The following is a 20,603-nucleotide window of genomic DNA, read 5'->3' on the forward strand; positions in this document are numbered from 1 at the left end:
CCAAGAGCTGGAAAGTAGGATTAGGCTGGATAGCTCTTTGTCGGCCAGCACGGACACGATAGGCCGAAATAGCCTCCTTCCGTGCTGTAAATTTCTATGATGCAATGAAGCTATAAGAGGTTGAAGAGCCTGGGCTTGTTTACTTTGGAGTAGAAAAGGTTCTGGGAAAAAATTATTTGAGCATTCAAGATTCTTAAGGGAACCCAGAGAATATGATTCAGATTGCAGGAAATTCAAGCTTAAAATAACAAAGGTGCACACGCAGTTTAGATTTTACTACACAGAAGGTAGTGATGGTGTTGAACTGTCTGTCCAGGGAGTCAGTGGAGGCAAATAATGTGGAAAAATGCAATGGAGAATTTGGTAGATATTTAAGGGAGTGGGTGAGTTTATTATTCTTTAGATCAGCCAGATGGATTGCAGAGTCATTACCAGTCATATATATTCTGTTCCAGCATATTCCTATCTTGTTATTGTGCCAACTGTACTTGTGTTGGTACTTTGTAACTTATTGACTCTGGGGTAGAAATTCGCATTGTTTGCATCTCCCGTTAACGTCTCCAGGGCGCAGGAAATCCCGCTTCACCTTGGTACCGCCCCCAAACAGGGCAATAACGAATTTTGTCCCCTCTGTCTCTGAAATCATGGTCAGGAATTTCATCAGAGCTGCTCATGCTCTGCTGTTGTAACTTTGCCAAAAGTGTGTCGGAAACCTAGTGTGTAGGCGTAAATGGAGATTCCGCTGTATATCTGGAGTAACTCCCCCAACATCCAGAGACATTTCAGGTTTATGTTTGTAAGAGACTGTGTGGTACATTGAGTTAGGACACCAACTTTTCAACTATGGAACCAGGCCATGTAGATGTGATAAAAAATCTCCTGTCTCTGGCAGCTGTTCTTGGTGCTAAATAACATGAGTTCTAACAGATCTGTGAAAATCTCTGCCGAACATGAGTAAACAGCATAATACTGCACAGAATTCAGCAATTTAATTCAGACAGTCTGATATGTAGGGTATTAAAGGAGAACATTGCTGGGATAAATGAAATTATTTTCAGTGTAAGTGTGGGAGCAGTCATGTATATTAGAGATACTGCATGGAACATAATGAATGGGATTGGCAGGTTGATATGCTGGTTGGAAAAGCATATGGGTTACTTGGGTTTATAAATAGAGGAATAGAATGTAAAAGCAAAGAGATCATGCTTGAACTTTATAAATCATTGGTTCAGCCTCAGCTGGAGTATTGTGGACAACGGGCACCACACTTCAGGTAAGATGTAAAGGCCTTAGAAAGGGTACAGAGGAGGTTTACCAAGATGTTACCAGGGATGAGGGATTTTAGCTATGAGGAGAGTTTGAAAAAGTTAGGACGGTTCCCCTTGGAACAGAGAGGTTAAGAGGTTGCCTAATAGAGGTTTTCAAGATGATGAGAGGTTTTGAAAGAGTAACTAGGGAAAAAATATTAATTCTGGTGAGTGGGTTAATAACCAGAGGTCATAAATTAAAAATCATTTGAAAAAGATATAGAGGGCAGATGAGGAGAATTTTTTTCACTCAGCGTTGTCAGAATCTGGAATGCTCTACCTGAGGTACTTAAGGATGAGGCACTTATAGGATTACGGACAAAAAGTAGGGATGTGGGACTAAGCACAACTGTTCTTTCAAAGAGCCAGCACAGGCACGATGGGCCAAAATGACCTCCATCTGCGCTATAAGTTTGTTTGATTCAATGATTCTGTGACAGCTGTGAGTAGCAACATCAATTCATGTTGTCACTGAGAAAGGGATTTCACACAAAATGTCTGTTTCCGGGTTGCCTGGACCCAGTGGTTTTAAAAGCATAAAACACAGTGACAAGATTAGATTGAGCGATAATAGTAAGCGCACAGAAACACACCTTTATATAATGTTACAATTGTGGCAATTCAAATAAATACTCTGGAACTGGAACTATTTTATCATCATAATATAATTACAAGTTGGTTCAGTTGTCAGAAAGAAGCAGGACCTTTCAGATTTTGATGTATGATGCAGAAAGGACTGGGCTTTGGAAATAATTATGTTTATGCAGTATCAATATCCACCATTGATCTTTTCTTTCCAGTTTTCTGTCCTGTCCTGAAGTCACTAACGTGCTTGGATGCAGTTCCACGGGTGCTGCTTGTTATCCAGTACCTCATCCAAGTGACCATTCTTCAGCTGTAAGTAGGAATAGTGGATATTTAAGGCTATCTGACGACTGAGGACATCACAGCCGAGGCATCACTGTCTTCACCAAAACCCACATACATGCACTTTCCAGCAGAAGTCACTGAATAGTGATCCCGAGTGAGAACCTGGCTGATATATTTGTATCCCTAGCACAGGAATACTGAGCTCAGTCGTAGCATCTCTGGTGCTAACCCAGCAAAGACCGTCTCGGAGAGTCCAGGAGAGGCGGGAGTTCCGGGGTCGGAGCAGCAGAGGCCTATAAAGGCGGAGCTTGTGCAACTGCAGCGGGGAGGTAAAAAAGTAGAAAGAAATCGAAAGATGACGTCACAACCAAGGAGGTAAGTGATTGGCTGGCGAATGGTAAGTAGTTTATCTTTTTCTTTTCTATATCAGTAAGTAACATTTAGCATTGTTGTTGCCAATTTAAGTGTATCGAAGGGTTAAGTCACGGCAGGAGAGCTCGGACACGCGTATGCTCCTCCTGTACTATGTGGGAAGTCAGGGACACCTCCGTGTGCGGGAAGTGTATCCGCCTGCAGCACCTGACGAACCGCATTGCGGAACTGGAGCTGCGGGTGGATTCACTCTGGAGCATCCACGATGCTGAAAATGACGTGAATAGCACATTTAGTGAGTTGGTCTTACCGGAGGTGAAGGGTCCACAGCCAGATAGGGAATGGAAGACCAACAGGAAGAGCAGTGCAAGGAAGGTAGTGCAGGGGTCCCCTGCGGTCATCTCCCTGCAAAACAGTTACACCGCTTTGTGTACTGTTGAGGGGGATGATTCATCAGGGGGGAGCAGCAGCAGCCAAGTTCATGGCACCGTGGCTGGCTCTGCTGCACAGGAGGGCAGGAAAAAGAGTGGAAGAGCGATAGTGATAGGGGATTCAATTGTAAGGGGAATAGATAGGCGTTTCTGCAGCCGCAACCGAGACTCCAGAATGGTATGTTGCCTCCCTGGTGCAAGGGTCAAGGATGTCTCGGAGCTGGTTCAGGACATTCTGAAAAGGGAGGGTGAACAGCCAGTTGTCATGGTGCATATAGGTACCAACGATATAGGTAAAAAACGGGATGAGGTACTAAGACGAATTTAGGGAGCGAGGAGTTAAATTAAAAAGTAGGACCTCAAAAGTAGTAATCTCAGGATTGCTACCAGTGTCACGTGCTACTCAGAGTAGGAATCGCAGGATAGCTCAGATGAATACGTGGCTTGAGCAGTGGTGCAGAAGGGAGGGATTCAAATTCCTGGGACATTGGAACCAGTTCTGGGGGAGGTGGGACCAGTGCAAACCGGACGGTCTGCACCTGGGCAGGACCGGAACCAATGTCCTCGGGGGACTGTTTGCTAGTGCTGTTGGGGAGGAGTTAAACTAATGTGGAAGGGGATGGGAATCTATGCAGGGAGACAGAGGGAAATAAAATGGAGTCAGAAGCAAAAGATAGAAAGGAGAATAGTAAAAGTGGAGAGCAGAGAAACCTAAGGGAAAAAACAAAAAGAGCCATATTACAGCAAAATTTTAAAGGGGCAAAGTGTGTTAAAAAGACGAGCCTGAAGGCTCCGTGCCTCAATGCGAGGAGTATTCGGAATAAGGTTGATGAATTAACTGCGCAGATAGCAGTTAATGGGTATGATATCATTGGCATCACGGAGATATGGCTCCAGGGTGACCAAGGCTGGGAACTCAACATCCAAGGGTATTCAGCATTTAGGAAGGATAGACAGAAAGGAAAAGGAGGTGGGGTGGCGTTGCTGGTTAAAGAGGAAATTAATGCAATAGTAAGGAGGGACATTAGCCTGGATGATGTGGAATCGGTATGGGTGGAGCTGCGGAATTCCAAAGGGCAGAAAACGCTAGTGGGAGTTGTGTACAGACCACCAAACAGTCGTAGTGAGGTTGGGGACAGCATCAAACAAGAAATAAAAGATGTGTGCAATAAAGGTACAGCAGTTATCATGGGTGTCTTAATCTACATATTGATTGGGTTAACCAAACTGGCAACAATGCGGTGGAGGAGCATTTCCTGGAGTGTATTAGGGATGGTTTTCTAGACCAATATGTCGAGGAACCAACTAGAGAGCTGGCCATCCTAGACTGTGTGATGTGTAATGAGAAGGGACTAATTAGCAATCTTGTTGTGCAAAGCCCCTTGGGGAAGAGTGACCATAATATGGTAGAATTCTTTATTAAGATGGAGAGTGACACAGTTAATTCAGAAACTAGGGTCCTGAACTTAAGGAAAGGTAACTTTGACGGTATGAGGCATGAATTGGCTAGAATAGACTGGCAAAGGATACTTAAAGGGTCGACGGTGGATAAGTAATGGCAAACATTTAAAGATCACATGGATGAACTTCAGCAATTATACATCCCTGTCTGGAGTAAAAATAAAATGGTGACGGTGGCTCAACCATGGCTAACAAGGGAAATCAAGGATAGTGTTAAAGCAAAGGAAGAGGCATATAATTTGGCTAGAAAAAGCAACAAACCTGAGGACTGGGAGAAATTTAGAATTCAACAGAGGAAGACTAAGGGTTTAATTAAGAGGGGGAAAATAGAGTACGAAAGGAAGCTTGCCGGGAACATAAAAATTGACTGCAAAAGCTTCCATAAATATGTGAAGAGAAAAAGATTAGTGAAGGCAAACATAGGTCCCTTGCTGTCGGATTCAAGTGAATTTATAATGGGGAACAAAGAAATGGCAGACCAATTGAACAAATACTTCGGTTCTGTCTTCACGAAGGTAGGTCTTGTGAGAAGGAGGAACTGGAGGATATCCTTATCAGGCGGGAAATTGTGTTAGGGAAATTGATGGGATTGAAGGCCGATAAATCCCCATGGCCTGATAGTCTGCATCCCAGAGTACTTAAGGCAGTTGCCTTAGAAATAGTGGATGCATTGGTGATCATTTTCCAACAGTCTATTGACTCTGGAACAGTTCCTATGGACTGGAGGGTAGCTAATGTAACACCACTTTTTAAAAAAAGGAGGGAGAGAGAAAACGGGCAATTATAGGCTGGTTAGCCTAACATCCGTAGTGGGGAAAATGTTGGAATCAATTATTAAGGATGAAACAGCAGTGCATTTGGACAGCAGTGACAGAATTGGACCAAGTCAGCATGGATTTATGAAAGGGAAATCATGCTTGACGAATCTTCTGGAATTTTTTTTGAGGATGTAACTAGCAGAGTGGACAAGGCAGAGCCAGTGGATATGGTGTATTTGGACTTTCAAAAGGCTTTTGACAAGGTCCCGCACAAGAGATTGGTGTGCAAAATCAAAGCGCATGGTATTGGGGGTAATGTACTGAAGTGGATAGAAACTGGTTGGCAGACAGGAAGCAGAGAGTCGGGATAAATGGGTCCTTTTCAGAATGGCAGGCAGTGACTAGTGGAGTGCTGCAGGGCTCAGTGCTGGGACCTCAGCTCTTTACAATATACATTAACGATTTAGATGAAGGAATTGAGTGTAATATCTCCAAGTTTGCGGATGACACTAAACTCGGTGGCGGTGTGAGCTGTGAGGAGGACACTAAGAGGTTGCAGAGTGACTTGGATCGGTTAGGTGAGTGGGCAAATGCATGGCAGATGCAGTATAATGTGGATAAATGTGAGGTTATCCATTTTGGGGGCAAAAACATGAAGGCAGAATATTATCTGGATGGCGGCACATTAGGAAAAGGGGAGGTGCAACGAGACTTGGGGGTCATGATTCATCAGTCACTGAAAATGGGCATGCAGGTACAGCAGGCGGTGAAGAAGGCAAATGGTATGTTGGCTTTCATAGCTAGGGAATTTGAGTATAGGATCAGGGAGGTCTTACTGCAGTTGTACAGGGCCTTAGTGAGGCCTCACCTGGAATATTGTGTTCAGTTTTGGTCTCCTAATCTGAGGAAGTACATTCTTGCTATTGAGGGAGTGCAGCGAAGGTTCACCAGACTGATTCCAGGGATGGCTAGGCTGTCATATGAGGAGAGACTGGACCAACAGGGCCTTTATTCACTGAAGTTTAGAAGGATGAGAGGGGATCTCATAGAAATGTATAACATTCTGACGGGACTGGACAGGTTAGATGCGGGAAGAATGTTCCCAATGTTGGGGAAGTCCAGAACCAGGGGACATAGTCTTAGGATAAGGGGTAGGCCATTTAGGACTGAGATGAGGAGAAACTTCTTCACTCAGAGAGTTGTTAACCTGTGGAATTCCCTGCCGCAGAGAGTTGTTGATGCCAGTTCATTGGATATATTCAAGAGGGAGTTAGATATGACCCTTACAGCTAAGGGGATCAAGGGGTATGGTGAGAAAGTGGGAAAGGAGTACTGAGGGAATGATCAGCCATGATCTTATTGAATGGCGGTGCAGGCTCGAAGGGCCGAATGGCCTACTCCTGCACCTATTTTCTATGTTTCTAGGTTAGTAAAGAATCTTCCTAGTCTGTATGGTGCCGTTCCACACTACATAGGAAATTTACTAATTGAGCCATTGTTGTGTTTAATTGTAAAATACAGAATAAATATACCACCATAACCAACTCATGTTATTTTAACATTTTATTTATTAGTGCTTTCAATTTCAGAAACTGTGGCTTTGGAGTGTTTAGCACATGTATCATGTTCATAAAGTTTCAGTTTTCATCTAGGAGGATAGTAAAATTACAAATAGTTTGCAAAACATTGGTTAATATACTTCTACAATGAAAACCAGAAATTTAATTTCAAACTCTAATACAACTCATAAATTTGGACCATAATGATTTTTTTGAAGCTATACTTACAAAAAAAATTAGGAATTTTAGAAATTCAAATTCAAATCCATAACCAGTCTATGATTGATTTCTCATAATTTTGCATAAAATCACAGCAGTTGTAACTGTACAAAACTGATTCTCAGTTGGACGCACTATAGATGCCCAGCACTTGCACCTAACAAATGATTCACCTGCAGTGATGGTATAATGTCCACTTTTAAACAAGGAAAAATAGTGAGGAAAATGTACTGTCTGCCCATTTACTTCTTGTGAGCATCAGTATCTCAGACTTGTGTTAGGCTACTGGGTAATACGCTAGGGACCAGGCCCACATCTCCTGCTACACATTTAGGGGTAAAGATATTATTCTGATCGCTATGCTTAGTGACATTTTTCTTTTCAAACGTGTTTACCATTTTACTGAATGCAATGACCAGAGGAAATCCTCTTGAACGCAATTGCAATGTTATTCTCCCCCTCCCCCGCCTCACCACTTCGATAAATACCTAAAAATTAACAATTTCTCATGTAAAAATTACCCATTTTCCAGATGCACCATGGATTTTAATTTGAATGGAATAATATATCATAAAAAAGGTCTTAATCAGTTTGGTAAAAAATCCCTTTTGAATGTATGGGAATCCATTGATTCAATCCTTACATTAACAAGAGAAAGAGCAATGTGACAAATTGATATTAAACCCACTTGTCAGCTTAAAGTTTTCAAGTCTAAAATATCAAATGTTTACTAATGATCACATTTTCTGCACACCCAAAAATGCACAGCAAAGTATGTTCATTCATTTTTTTCAGCATCTCATTCATTTTTAATATCAAGGCACAATTTAGTTGGGAATATTGCTTCCTTTAAAATACAATTTAATGTTTTTAGTTTCTGACATATTGGCCCTGAAATTCCAGTAACACTATTCCCGCGGGCAATCTGGTAAAATAAAGAAAAAAAATTCGCACTTTCCTTTCTCTTCTGCCCCCTCTTGAACTTCCGATTCTGTGATGAAGATTCCCGGGCAACGTATGATGTCATGCCGCCCGGGAACGCAGCGCACGCGAAGCCTGTGGCTTCTTTCGCAGTCTGTCCCCGCCCACAGGAGCTGTCAAAAGGAGATCATTTACATAGGCCACGCCCCCTTTTCTCTTTTTATTACCTTCAGTGATGCAGCTGGTTTAGAAATCATGACAAGCTTTTGAAAGGTGAAATTTTTCAATGGTTTTTCAATCTTTTAGAATAGTTTAAAGATTGTCTAATTTATTTGAAACATTTTTAAAAGTTAATTGAAGCAATATAAAGACTTTAAAAATGTCTTGCATTTCTGAACGGGTCGTGGTTGTGCAATGTGTAATAGCATGGCCAGCAAATAAAAAGTAGCGACTTCTAAACTGCATGTACAAGTGAAAGGAGGAGAAAATGTTTATAAGACTGATGGCCACAAAATTTCTGGTTTGGGGGAGGGTGTAAGTTGGCAGGGACAGGAATTGTTGGCTGGACCGATGTATGACAGAACACACTGAAGAAGTAACTGCTCTCCTAGTGCAGCAACGTACAAATGACGGGATTAGGATGGGATGACAGCACTTGTCCTAAATTCCAAAACTCCTGCCCTCCCATCCGTTCTCAAGAAGCTGAGCCAATATGTAAAAGGTGCAGTTTGTTGGGACCCATTCACCAAGGTACGTGGTTGAAAGTATGCTGTTCAACTGAGATTGTTTGTGGAAACTTTTGGCCATATTTTGGGACTCACTACACTTGCTGGAAAGCCTTTGCACTATTCTCAAGAAGCCATCCTCCTACCTTCTGCATTGCCCTTGGAAAGCATTCTATCTCAACACAATTACTGAGCTAGGTACTGAGTGTCTGACTTTAAAGATCATAGACAACACGGTACCTCAAATGTTATCAACGTTGGAAGATCTGAATCTCTCATTACTTTCAGAGGAAGCTGCTTGTTTCCATTTCCTGCTACTTATTTAGTTTGTGTTTAGCCTTTACTCTACAGAACTCCTCAGCATCGACTGCTGCTTATGCTGAAGGCTATTGAGCTGTTTGAAGCAAAGTTTCAGGTAGATGTGCACAGAATGTAGGCTGTATGCCTGCTTTATCTCGCGCAGAACTTTCGTGCCCTATTCCTGGGCAGAAGATCTCTAAATGTCGGAATTTTGCACGAGAACTCATCGCATGGGCAAGACCTGTCAAGCTCCAGCATGTGCATTGTGCGCTGAAAACCGGCTTTTCCGATGCCTTCCCAAGTCTGTAGAAACTTCGTACAGATCCGGGACATCGGAATTTCAGGACCATTAAACCCCACATTAATTTGAAAAATATTATTGGCAGTTTGGCAAACATTTCTTTAAATGATATTAGCAGCAAAAAGTAGCAAATATATTGGTGAAAGTCAAATATACATTGTTCTGTCGCATATAAATGTTAAAGAGACCATATCCCCTTTGTTAGTACATTATGAAACTACATTTAAATGTTAACCCCAACCACATCTCATTTAACATATTTCAGCCTTTTTAACATGAATACAAATCATGTAGCATGTTCATTCAAAACCTTTTTGTTGTGTTTCTCTGATCAAAGCAGTAGTTGATATATTGATCTGTCACTGCAGTATTTTATTATCGCAATATTCTCTTGACACATAATGACACATTTCTCAGTCAACTGCTCACTACTGAAACTGCAAATGGACTCGATAGAGGTATGAATCATGCTATAGGAGATATCTACTTGAGCTGTATTTGCAGAATATTTACTTTAGCATAGTCTGAAACAGAAAAAAATATAAAGGCACTAAGAAAATTTGACCTTAAAGGGATTCTGCTCGAGATGTCTAACCTACTTGAAAAATAGATATCCTGAAAATATAAGTCTAATAATTATAAAGCATCGGTTAAGATGAGGGATATTATCTCTTTAATCACTACTCAAGTGCTAACTGCCACACAATCACTTATTTTGGGATTGTTGGACTGAGTTGCCTGGTGTTTGAGGGTGCATGCAAACAGCTGTCTTCCTAATGATTTGTAAGCAAATTTGAAATACATCAAGTGCCCCATGGCAACAAAGGAAGTTGAAATGATTACAAGAATGCCAAATGCTTCTGGATTTGGAGCTAATATCACCATGATAAAATGCAGTAGGTCTAGAAGATAATTCATGGAATCCTGTACGCCATTAATGATGCCTCGTTCTGATTCATCCACGTTTTCTTGAATAAGCTGTGTGACTGTTAAATCAAAGGACCAAAGCCCTGAGAAAAGATAAATAAAGGTCACTATCAGATTCACAAAGTAAAACAGATACTTAACTCTACAGGAGTTAGTGGGCCTGATAGAGTGAGAAAAGGCTATAAAACTTATGATTTTTATTATACAAACAAGAATTCCCACAATGTGTAATACAGGTACAATGTCCCAAATCCGGAATTCCAAACACCGGAATTGTCTGAAAACCAGATATTTTTGAAGAGGCCAAGGTGGTGACATCGGGCGGCAAGGGACAAGGAAACCGGTAAAATCCGCAGCGCCTGGGGGCCGCGGGCGATGAGAATCAGTGGGCAGCGAGGAGTGGAAGGTGGCGAGGAGCATCAACAGCAGGGTCCAAAATCCAGCAAAACCCAAAAACCGGCACGGACTCGGTCCCGAGGTTGCCGGATTTCGGACTATTGATTTTCTTGTCCGAAATCCAGCAAAACCCATAAACAAGCACGGACTCGGTCCCGAGGTTGCTGGATTTCAGACGTTGAGTGAAATATACTGTATCTATATAATCACTCTTTTTCTCACACACATTTCACATTTATTAGGTTCCTGTATCTTTATCAAATGTTTCTGTAATTTCTGAACACATTATAATTCAACATTGTATGTATTGTTCCAGATTTTTTCTTGAAGTTTCAATTGTCCAAATAAAATTGTAGTTATGACTCCATGGGGGCGAAATTGCCCCGCGCCCGGTTTTGGGCACACAGTTCGAATTAAAAGAAAATTTAGTGCCGGTGGATCAGCCGTGAAATGTTCCGGAATTGGGCTGTTGGAACCAAAAAATGTTGTTTGCCAGTAATGGGGCGCAAAGGGGTCGACGTGGGGCGATAAGGGGTCGACGCGCAACTGCGTTAAATGCAGGGTGTGGTGCAAAGCACTTTTCGCACTCCGAGCCCCAGGACAATTCCAGGGGTAAGCACTCTTGCTGCCGCGCCTGGGAGAAAACCCTTTAGCACCCAGTTAGCCCCTCCCGGAGATGCTAATAGGCCTTTCTGCGAGGAGCAATTTCAGTCCATATATGTGTGTTAACAGCAACAGGAAAAGGCCATCAGGTTAAAGTCTCTGTCCCCCTTCATAGATTACTTTGATATATTCTTTACACCATCATAAATACACACATACACAATATGGCTCTACAGGAACTTGTCATGTGACCTTGTCACATGATCCTTTTATTATATACATCAGAAGTTGCATTACCACATTAGTCCACTAGGTGGAGTAGTAGTCCACTAGTGAGAGCTCTATATTACACTTCTCCCTTTTAATGAAAAAGTAATTATAACAAAATAATCATTATACATAACTTGCATGGTGATACACAACAAAAGATATGGACTTATTTTGCCATATTTACAAATCAAACTTTACCACTGGTTTTCTGTATCGAAAAGGATACTATTGCACTTAAACAGAACTTTTTAAAATTGTTGTAGAACTTAGACTCATTCTAGGTTGAGCCTGAGGAGAATTTTTCTCCAAGGGCAACCCTTGATCGACATTGTGACTCTCTACAACTTCAGACTGTTTGTCTGTCTGACTTGGACTCAGACTTAAATCCTGACATTCTTTTGGACTTGTTTCTAGAACATCTGATATGGGATTTGCTACTGGTATTCTACTTGTAATAAGACTATCTAACTCATCAGAAATAATCAAATTATTCCAACTTTCAACTCCTTCTACATCTATAGGTAAAATATTATCAATGTGAACAAACCCAACCTTTGCATGATCAAACATCTTGACCAAATATGTCCAAGGGCCACATATCTTCACTATTCTTCCTGGTAACCACATTAACCATTTATGGTGATCGTTCTTCACTCTAACCTTCTGATTCAATGTCACGCTTCTCTCTCTTACTCTACCTCTATCATGATTCTTTTTCTGTCTTAATTGTATCTCCTCTACTGACTGTGCCAAGTTTGGCTTTAACAACGAGAATCTTATTCGTGGCTGTCATTTGAAAAACAACTCTGCTGGTGTTCTACCAGTAGTTGTATGAAGAGTATTACGATAAGTAATTAGAAAATTTTCCAATTTGTGGTCCAACGACAACTGCCGTTTCTTTGGATTTGGATCCAACATTTGCTTGATGAGAGCACGTTTTACAATTTGTACTGTGTGCTCTGCTGCATCATTTGAAGCAGGGTGGTACGATGGAACTGTGATATGTTTCACACCATTTTTGCTCATGAACTGTGAACATTCTTCTGAACAAAATTGTGACCCATTATCAGACACAATTTCTTCTGGGAGGCCATATGAAGAAAACAATCTTTGCAAATTGTCTAGTGTTTTACTTGTTATTTTCCACATTGGAAACACCTCTACCCACTTCGAATGGTTATCAATCACAATGAACAATTGCTTCTCTTCTAGCTCAACAAAATCTACATGTAACCTTTGCCACTTCCTGGGAGGCCATTTCCATGGCTGCAATGGTACTAATGGTGGTTTCGTGCTTGCCATTTTCTATGTAATTATACACCTTTGACATAACTGGGTCATGTTTGTTGCTCTACCAATTTCTTCGGCTGTGACTGGCAATTCATCAATGTATGAGAAATGGAATACTTCTTCCCTGTTGTGTGTAACTTGTGATGGTAACCTGGACATAGCATCAGCATTACCATCTGACTTAGGTACAAAAACAATGGGTTTAGCCCAATTACTTAGATCTGCCTTAGAGATAATGTTCACAGTTTCTAGTCTTTTGAGTTCTTGCTCAACTTTCTCCTTGAGTGCGTATGGTACGGGACGAGGCTTGCAGTAAACTTGTCTAGTGTCCTTCTGTACCCTGACACTCATCTTGAAGTTTTGGATCAGACTGGCTGTTTTGTGGAACACCTTTGGATACTGCTTGATGGCATCATCCTTCAATGCAAATCTCATTTCAACAAAAAAAATCTCATTCCAGTCCAGCTTCAGTGATCCCAACCAATTTCTACCTACTAAGGCAGGCTTGTCTCCTGCTATTACTAAGAGAGGTAAGCTCTGAAACTGATCTTTGTATTTCACTAGTACAGTTATACATCCGACCATAGGGATTTGCTCCCCTGAGTAGCCTCACAGCTCTATCTTCAACTTCTCCAGTGGAAAATCACCTAATTGTTGAGATATAGTGATTCCGGTACTATGCTCATGGATGCACCAGTGTTGATTTCCATGGGTATCCTGGTTCCTGCAACATCTACTTGGATGATGATACATCACGAATCGTTGTTAGGTACCCTTGTGCTCCTGATGATGTGTATCTGCAGAACCTCCTCGCCCTGTTTCCTCCCTTCAATGCTATGTAGTCTCTAGCGATTTCTACTTATGGTACTGAAAGTTGGTTTACTCTTCAGCAGGCATGCCTTTGCAAGATGCCCTGTTTTCTTGCAGAAGGAACACTCTACCTTCATTTTTGGATAATTTTGAGCAATGTGTTGTCCCAGCCACCGATAGCACGACTTTAATGTACTGTTGCCTTGGCCAGTTGCTGAGGCCTTGGGGCCCAGCTGCCTTTTACTTTTAGCCTGCAGGCAATTCACCTCAGTTGTCTGATGACTGGAAATGGCACAAAATTCTCGGGTGTATTGGTCGGCCATATCAATCGACCATAGCTGTCTGACAAGCTAAATCAAAAGTCACGTTAGGGGTTGTCAACAACTTTCTTCTGATCGCTTCATTTTCCATCCCACAAACAAAGTGGTCACACAATGCTCAGTCCTGAAAAGTTTCGAAATGACAGTGTAATGCTACAATGTACTCACGATGCTCTCATCAGTTAATTGATAGTGTTCCGAAATGATAAATTTCAGCAATTTCCAAGGGTCAGGACTGTAATCCTGAATCTCCGTTAGTGGCGTGTCTTTTGGCTTGACGGGTTTCATACACCTCGGAGCCTGCTTCAGTCAGGAAAATAGCCCGTTTTCTTTCTAACACCACCCGGTTACAATTTTCATCATCGTGGACTTCGACGATACTATTTGCAGTGAAAAACATTTCACACTCCACATATACTCCAAAAGTCTCTCAGTCATGATGGAACTCACCCAAGTGCCCTATTGTTCCCATAGGCATGACCATCTGGACTCTGGCAATGTTAACAGTGTGATTAAAATTTACCTTGGATTTTTAGCTGTGCTGCAAAACAAAGAACCTCTCAAAGTCTCTCTGTTGTTTGGCAGAATTATCCGCCAACAGAAATTTCAGCTAGGGAATCCGATTATCCTATCCTACATCACCAATGTGTTATATTCTTTATGACATCTTCTTCTTAGGCAGTCCCTCGGTGTCAAGGATGACTTGCTTCCACACTAAAAATGAATTCTCAGGTGACTGATGAGTATAATGCAGGACCTACAGTCTCTGGCACAGGTGGGGCAGATGGTGGTTGAAGGAATGGGTGGGTGGGGCGCTTGGGTTGCCGTGCACTCCTTCTGCTGTTTACGCTTGGCTTCAGCTTGCTCCCGGCGAAGAGACTCGAGGTGTTCGCCGCCATCCCGGATGCTTCTCCTCCACTTTAAGCGATCTTGGGCCAGGGATTCCCAGGTGTTGGTGGGGATGTTGCACTTTTTCCAAAGAGGCTTTGAGGGTGTTCTTGAAGCGTTTCCTCTGTCCATCTGGGACGCTTGCCGTGTCGAAGCTCCAAGTAGAGCGCTTGTTTTGGGAGTCTCATATTGGGCATGCGAACAATGTGGCCCATCCAACGGAGCTGATTGAGTGTGGTCAATGCTATTCATTGCGAGAGGGATGGAGTACAAAAGCAGGGAGGTCCTGCTGCAACTGTACAGGGTATTGGTGAGGCCGCACCTGGAGTACTGCGTGCAGTTTTGGTCGCCTTACTTAAGGAAGGATATACTGGCTTTGGAGGGGGTACAGAGACGATTCACTAAGCTGATTCCGGAGATGAGGGGGTTAACTTATGATGATAGATTGAGTAGACTGGGTCTTTACTCATTGGAGTTCAGACGGATGAGGGGTTATCTTATAGAAACATTTAAAATAATGAAAGGGATAGACAAGATAGAGGCAGAGAGGTTGTTTCCACTGGTCGGGGAGACTAGAACTAGGGGGCACAGCCTCAAAATACGGGGGAGCCAATTTAAAACTGAGTTCAGAAGGAATTTCTTCTCCCAGAGGGTTGTGAATCTGTGGAATTCTCTGCCCAAGGAAGCAGTTGAGGCTAGTTCATTGAATGTATTCAAGTCACAGATAGATAGATTTTTAACCAATAAGGGAATTAAGGGTTATGGGGAGCGGGCGGGTAAGTGGAGCTGAGTCCACGGCCAGATCAGCCATGATCCTGTTGAATGGTGGAGCAGGCTCGAGGGGCTAGATGGCCTACTCCTGTTCCTAATTCTTATGTTCTTATGTTCTTATGTTCAATGCTGGGATGTTGGCCTGAGTGCTTATACTGTCAATGGATTTGCAGGATCTTGCAGAGGCAGTATTGGTGGTACTTCTCCAGTGTTTTGAGATGCCTGCTGTACATAGTCCATGTCTCTGATCCATATAGGAGGGCCAAACACTCACATATACAAGATGGCTCGACAGGAACTTGGCAAGTGACCTTGGCAGGTGACCTGGAATATTGTGTTCAGTTTTGGTCTCCTAATCTGAGGAAGGACGTTTTTGCTATTGAGTGAGTGCAGCGAAGGTTCACCAGACTGATTCCAGGGATGGCTGGACTGTCATATGAGGAGAGACTGGATCAACTGGGCCTTTATTCACTGGAGTTTAGAAGGATGAGAGGGGATCTCATAGAAACGTATAAGATTCTGACGGGACTGGACAGGTTAGATGCGGGAAGAATGCTCCCGATGTTGGGGAAGTCCAGAACCAGGGGACATAGTCTTAGGATAAGGGGTAGGCCATTTAGGACTGAGATGAGGAGAAACTTCTTCACTCAGAGAGTTGTTAACCTGTGGAATTCCCTGCCGCAGAGAGTTGTTGATGCCAGTTCACTGGATATATTCAAGAGGGAGTTAAATATGGCCCTTATGGCTAAGGGGATCAAGGAGTATGGAGAGAAAGCAGGAAAGGGGTACTGAGGGAATGATCAGCCATGATCTTATTGAATGGCAGTGCAGGCTCGAAGGGCCGAATGGCCTAGTCCTGCACCTATTTTCTATGTTTCTATGTTTCTATGTTTGTCACATGATCCTTTTATTATATACATCAGAAGTTGCATTGCCACATTAATCCACTAGGTGGAGCAGCAGTCCACTAGGGGTAGCTCTATATTACAATTACCCTGTCTATCTTCCTTCTCAACCATAACCTACATTCCCTTATTTCTCCATGAATATACCTAATGTCTCTTGAACTCATTTATACTGTCCATTTCAATGTCCTTCCCTGATCATTTATTCCAGAACACTATTGTTTCTTGGGAGTAAAACTTCTGCATACTTCCCCTATTTACACCTAGCATCCTAACTCTAAATAGTGTACCTTGGTATTTGAACCCTTAACCATCAGGAATAATTTGCTGGATCAATTTTGTCAATTTAATTCATTAAATCACCTCAGTCTTTTCCCCAAAAGAAACAATGGCAGCCACCTTGATATTTTCTCATAATTTAAATTCCTGTTACCTGGAATTACCTTTGTGCTCACCTATATACCCCTTCCAAGAACAATAATCACCTTCCTATGATTAGATGACTAGAATTACACAAACCTCCATATACAGCAATACAATACAGTACCTTATATAGCAACATGATTTTGATTTATACTTTGTCGTTCGGTTAATGCAGTTCTATTTATTTGCATTTTTAATTGCAGCTCAGCACTATGCTGATAGTTTTGCAGAGTTATCCACTATAATTTCTAGATCTTTTTCACTTTCGAATTACATGGTTCCAAAATTAGCATTTTAGTACACCATTTTCGCAAAGACTTTAACCTGCTTGAATTAAAAGGACGAGCACTTCATGTTAAAATAGAACTTCATATTTGCATATGTTAAATGTTAATATGCTAATTATTGCATAGCAATTTCAAGATTTTTGTGATCAATATTTTGTACTACTTTCTATTTAATACATACTTGTTCTTTTGGTCTTTTGCTCCCATATTAATTATTTCCAAATATTTTATATGTACCCACATTGCATCTGTCACCTACTGGCACCGCCGGATAGAATATCTAAATCCTTCTGAATCTGCTTGCATTGTTCCTTGTTATTCTATTAGATTATCTTGAAATAATGTCACAAATCAAGTGTATTGTACATATCACAAGGCCAAGATCAAGCAGCCTAGCAACTCAGATATTCCCCGACTTCTGTCCATGAGGTTTGAATTTTTGCTTCTGAATTGAACATGATTGTCTCAAGGGGTTGAATTATCAGTTCTCAAACAGTGTTAAATAAGCCATCATATAGCAGCAAGACATTTTGTCTCACAAGAAAAGAAAAACTGATCTAATCCATGTTAGTTCCTGCTGTCTAAATGTGGCACAGATCCATAGTTTAGATTTACTCTCCTAGTGCAAAAGGTTGAAAGGGAGAGGCAAAGTGATATAAATAATTCAGGTTCAAGTTTGGGACTAAGAAGTTTCATACTTACCAACTCTTGCAGCAATGATGCCAGCAAAGAGCAAACTCACTGAGATGTAAGATTCTGGTTGAAATTGCTCATCACTTGTGTATTCAGTAGTTGAGTTGGTATATCCGACTGTAGTGAATAGCTGAGGTTCCGAAGTTTGTGTAACAGATTCAATCAAGGTACTTGCATCCATATATCTGCTGCTGAACTCTTCAAAAGGTGATACGGATAAATCCAAAGGGCTTCCAGGCATGAAGACGGAAAATACACACAAAATCAGACATGAAAACTGAGCCACACCAGAGATGACGCCAGTATGGATCAGGCCACATTTTCGGCGAATCCATGTAAAGGCAATAGTGCCCAGAATTCCAGCGAGAGCAGAGGCCCCCATAAGCAAGCTAAGAAAAGCTCCACTCAAACCTTGGGTGTAGGCATATCCAGTTGTAATACAGTCAAAACCAAGGACAGTCATGTAGAGGAATGCGAGGCCCATGCCAGCCCAGAATACAGGTTGGTTGTAATAAGCTACCCACCCATCCCTTAATGTATAGAACGGCTCAAGAACTTTAGCACCACAACGTTGCTCTTTTTCTTTTTCCAGTGTCTTCACATTCATCAGATGAGCACCTTCGGCTGGATAGACAGATGCTGGTTTTTCATCTGTGTTTGTTTGGCCACACTCAATATCTGAAAACACATAACATCTTCAATCAATATCCAGTGGCAGTCTCAGATCAATCTAGGTAGAAGTAGTGATCAAACCTTTCAAAACACACAGCAGTTTACAGGTTTAAATTTCCTGCATTTAATCAGTTTACTGGACTACTGTCACACAAGCTCCTTATCCTATATGAAAGCAGTTCCCCTCAGTTAGAACATTTGCAAATTTAAAATTGAATGAATCTTTCTCCCCAATTAAATGAATAAAAGTATATTCATTTTTTTAACGTATACTGATGTGTTGACACCATCAGCATAACTCACAATGTTCCTGATAACAGAGTGACTGCTGCCAACGAACCAGAAGATGCGCAGAAGTGTACTGAGCACTGAACCGGCAGCGCGCATGTGCAAACCGCTTCCAGTTCATTGGCAGCAGTCGTGTCCTTCTGATAACTCAGTTACAGTGTTTGTTTTATCACAGCTCCATTGAATAGAGAATTGCACAGATAACAAACATCCATGGATTAATTAGTAGAGTGATATTAATGTCAATAGGAATTAACACTTTATGCAATTAGGCCGTCAGTTATTGGTAAACTTTTGCATCTGTCAATATTGAGGATGGGATACCTTTTCATGTCTTGTACACAGTGATAGCAACAGACACTCCCATGTCAAATGCAGCACAGATTTAATGTAAAGCTCTCTCTGCTATGCCTCAACAAGGTCTCTTGATCCCAATCTCTTAACACAACAGCCATCCTGATGACCAACTTAGTGTCACATTGTACCACAATATGGCAGTTTTGCCACACCTGGGTTGAGTCCATTCACATTAGTTTCATGTGGAACCCTTACAGTCAGTGCAGAGAATGTTATCACTTCACTCAAATTCAAACTGAATTTCAGAAGCCCACTTAAAGATTAGAACAATGTCTTTTCATGCTTATTGCTATCAACTATTTATTTTTTAGATTTTTTAAGGATAACATTGGCAAATATATGAATATCTACTTCATGTTAAAGAATGACATATAATAATAATGTACACAGAGGAACGAGGAGGGAGAATGAATTCAAGCGACAGTTTTACTAAATACTCAGCATCTACAAAATTTGCAGTAATTTACTGGCTATAAAATTTACAGGGGGTTTTACTCTTATGATGTCGTATCAGCACACTGGGAATACACAATATTTGTTAAGTACAAAAGTGATGGCTCAAATATTGCAGGATTTTGTTGTGTATTATTTCATGCTTCTAAGTACCAGCATAATTCTATCTTCTTATGATAGATGTGATTAATAAAATGGTCAGACATACAAGTACAGTAACTCAAATCAAATGAAAAGACAAAAAAGGCCTCTGCAGCCCATGAGGCAAACACTATTTGCTTTTCTTGCATTTGGGGAGGTGCACCACAATATAATCAAATCTGCCACTTAAACCCCAGGAATAGCAGGCAGGCTCCACCCCTGCAACTCGCTGATGCACCAATGCCTTATGCACCAATGGGCTGTTTGTCATATTATTGGCCCCAAGTTTCGCCATGATTTGCTCCTGATTTTTAGGAGCAACTGGTGTAGAACGGAGTATCTTAGAAATCGGAATTCTCGCCATTTAGTTTGCTCCAGTTCTAGTCAGTTGGAACAGTTTCACTTTGGAACTGAATTTTTTTTTCAAAAGGGAGCGTGTCCGGCCACTTACGCCTGTTTTCAAAGTTTCGTCAGTGAAAACTTACTCCAAACTAACTTAGAATGGAGTAAGTGAAGAGTTTTGTACGCTCGAAAAAACCTTGTCTACACTTTAGAAAATCAGGCGTAGGTTACAAATCAGGCGTAGGGAATGGGGGGGGGGGGTGTTTAAAGGGAAGTTTACAAACATTAAACACTTCAGTTTTACAAATAAAGAGCCATCATCAATAATAAATGAAAAAACATCAATAAATCAACCAATAAATCAATCCAAAAAAATTAATAAGAAATATATATTTTTTAAATCAATAATTAAAACATTTTCTACTTACCGACTGCAGCACCGGGAGCCCTTCAACAGTGTGTCTCTGTCACTGTCTCTATCTCTCTGTCTGTGTGTGTCTCTCATTCTCTGTCTGTCAGTGTCTGTGTTTCTGACAGTGAGGG

General features: G+C 41.4%; 1 protein-coding gene across 3 annotated transcripts in view; it reads right to left on the bottom strand.

Moving 5' to 3' along the window:
- Positions 1-1,964: 1,964 nt before the first annotated feature.
- slc40a1 (solute carrier family 40 member 1) overlaps positions 1,965-20,603 on the bottom strand; it is a 72,311-nt gene continuing 53,672 nt past the window's right edge. For 2 of the 3 annotated variants that reach the window (XM_070875845.1, XM_070875846.1), the window contains 2 exons: positions 17,817-18,485; positions 6,766-10,234 (listed from right to left, as the gene is read on the bottom strand). In XM_070875845.1, coding sequence (XP_070731946.1) covers positions 9,909-10,234; positions 17,817-18,485 — 995 coding nt within the window. In that variant the 3' untranslated portion in view covers positions 6,766-9,908. Of the gene's footprint in view, positions 2,203-6,765; positions 10,235-17,816; positions 18,486-20,603 lie in introns of those variants that run through there. The other variant, XR_011592680.1, reaches the window with a different exon arrangement.

Source organism: Pristiophorus japonicus, chromosome 3 (genome assembly GCF_044704955.1).
Source record: "Pristiophorus japonicus isolate sPriJap1 chromosome 3, sPriJap1.hap1, whole genome shotgun sequence".
In the NCBI taxonomy this organism is placed as follows: domain Eukaryota; kingdom Metazoa; phylum Chordata; class Chondrichthyes; family Pristiophoridae; genus Pristiophorus; species Pristiophorus japonicus.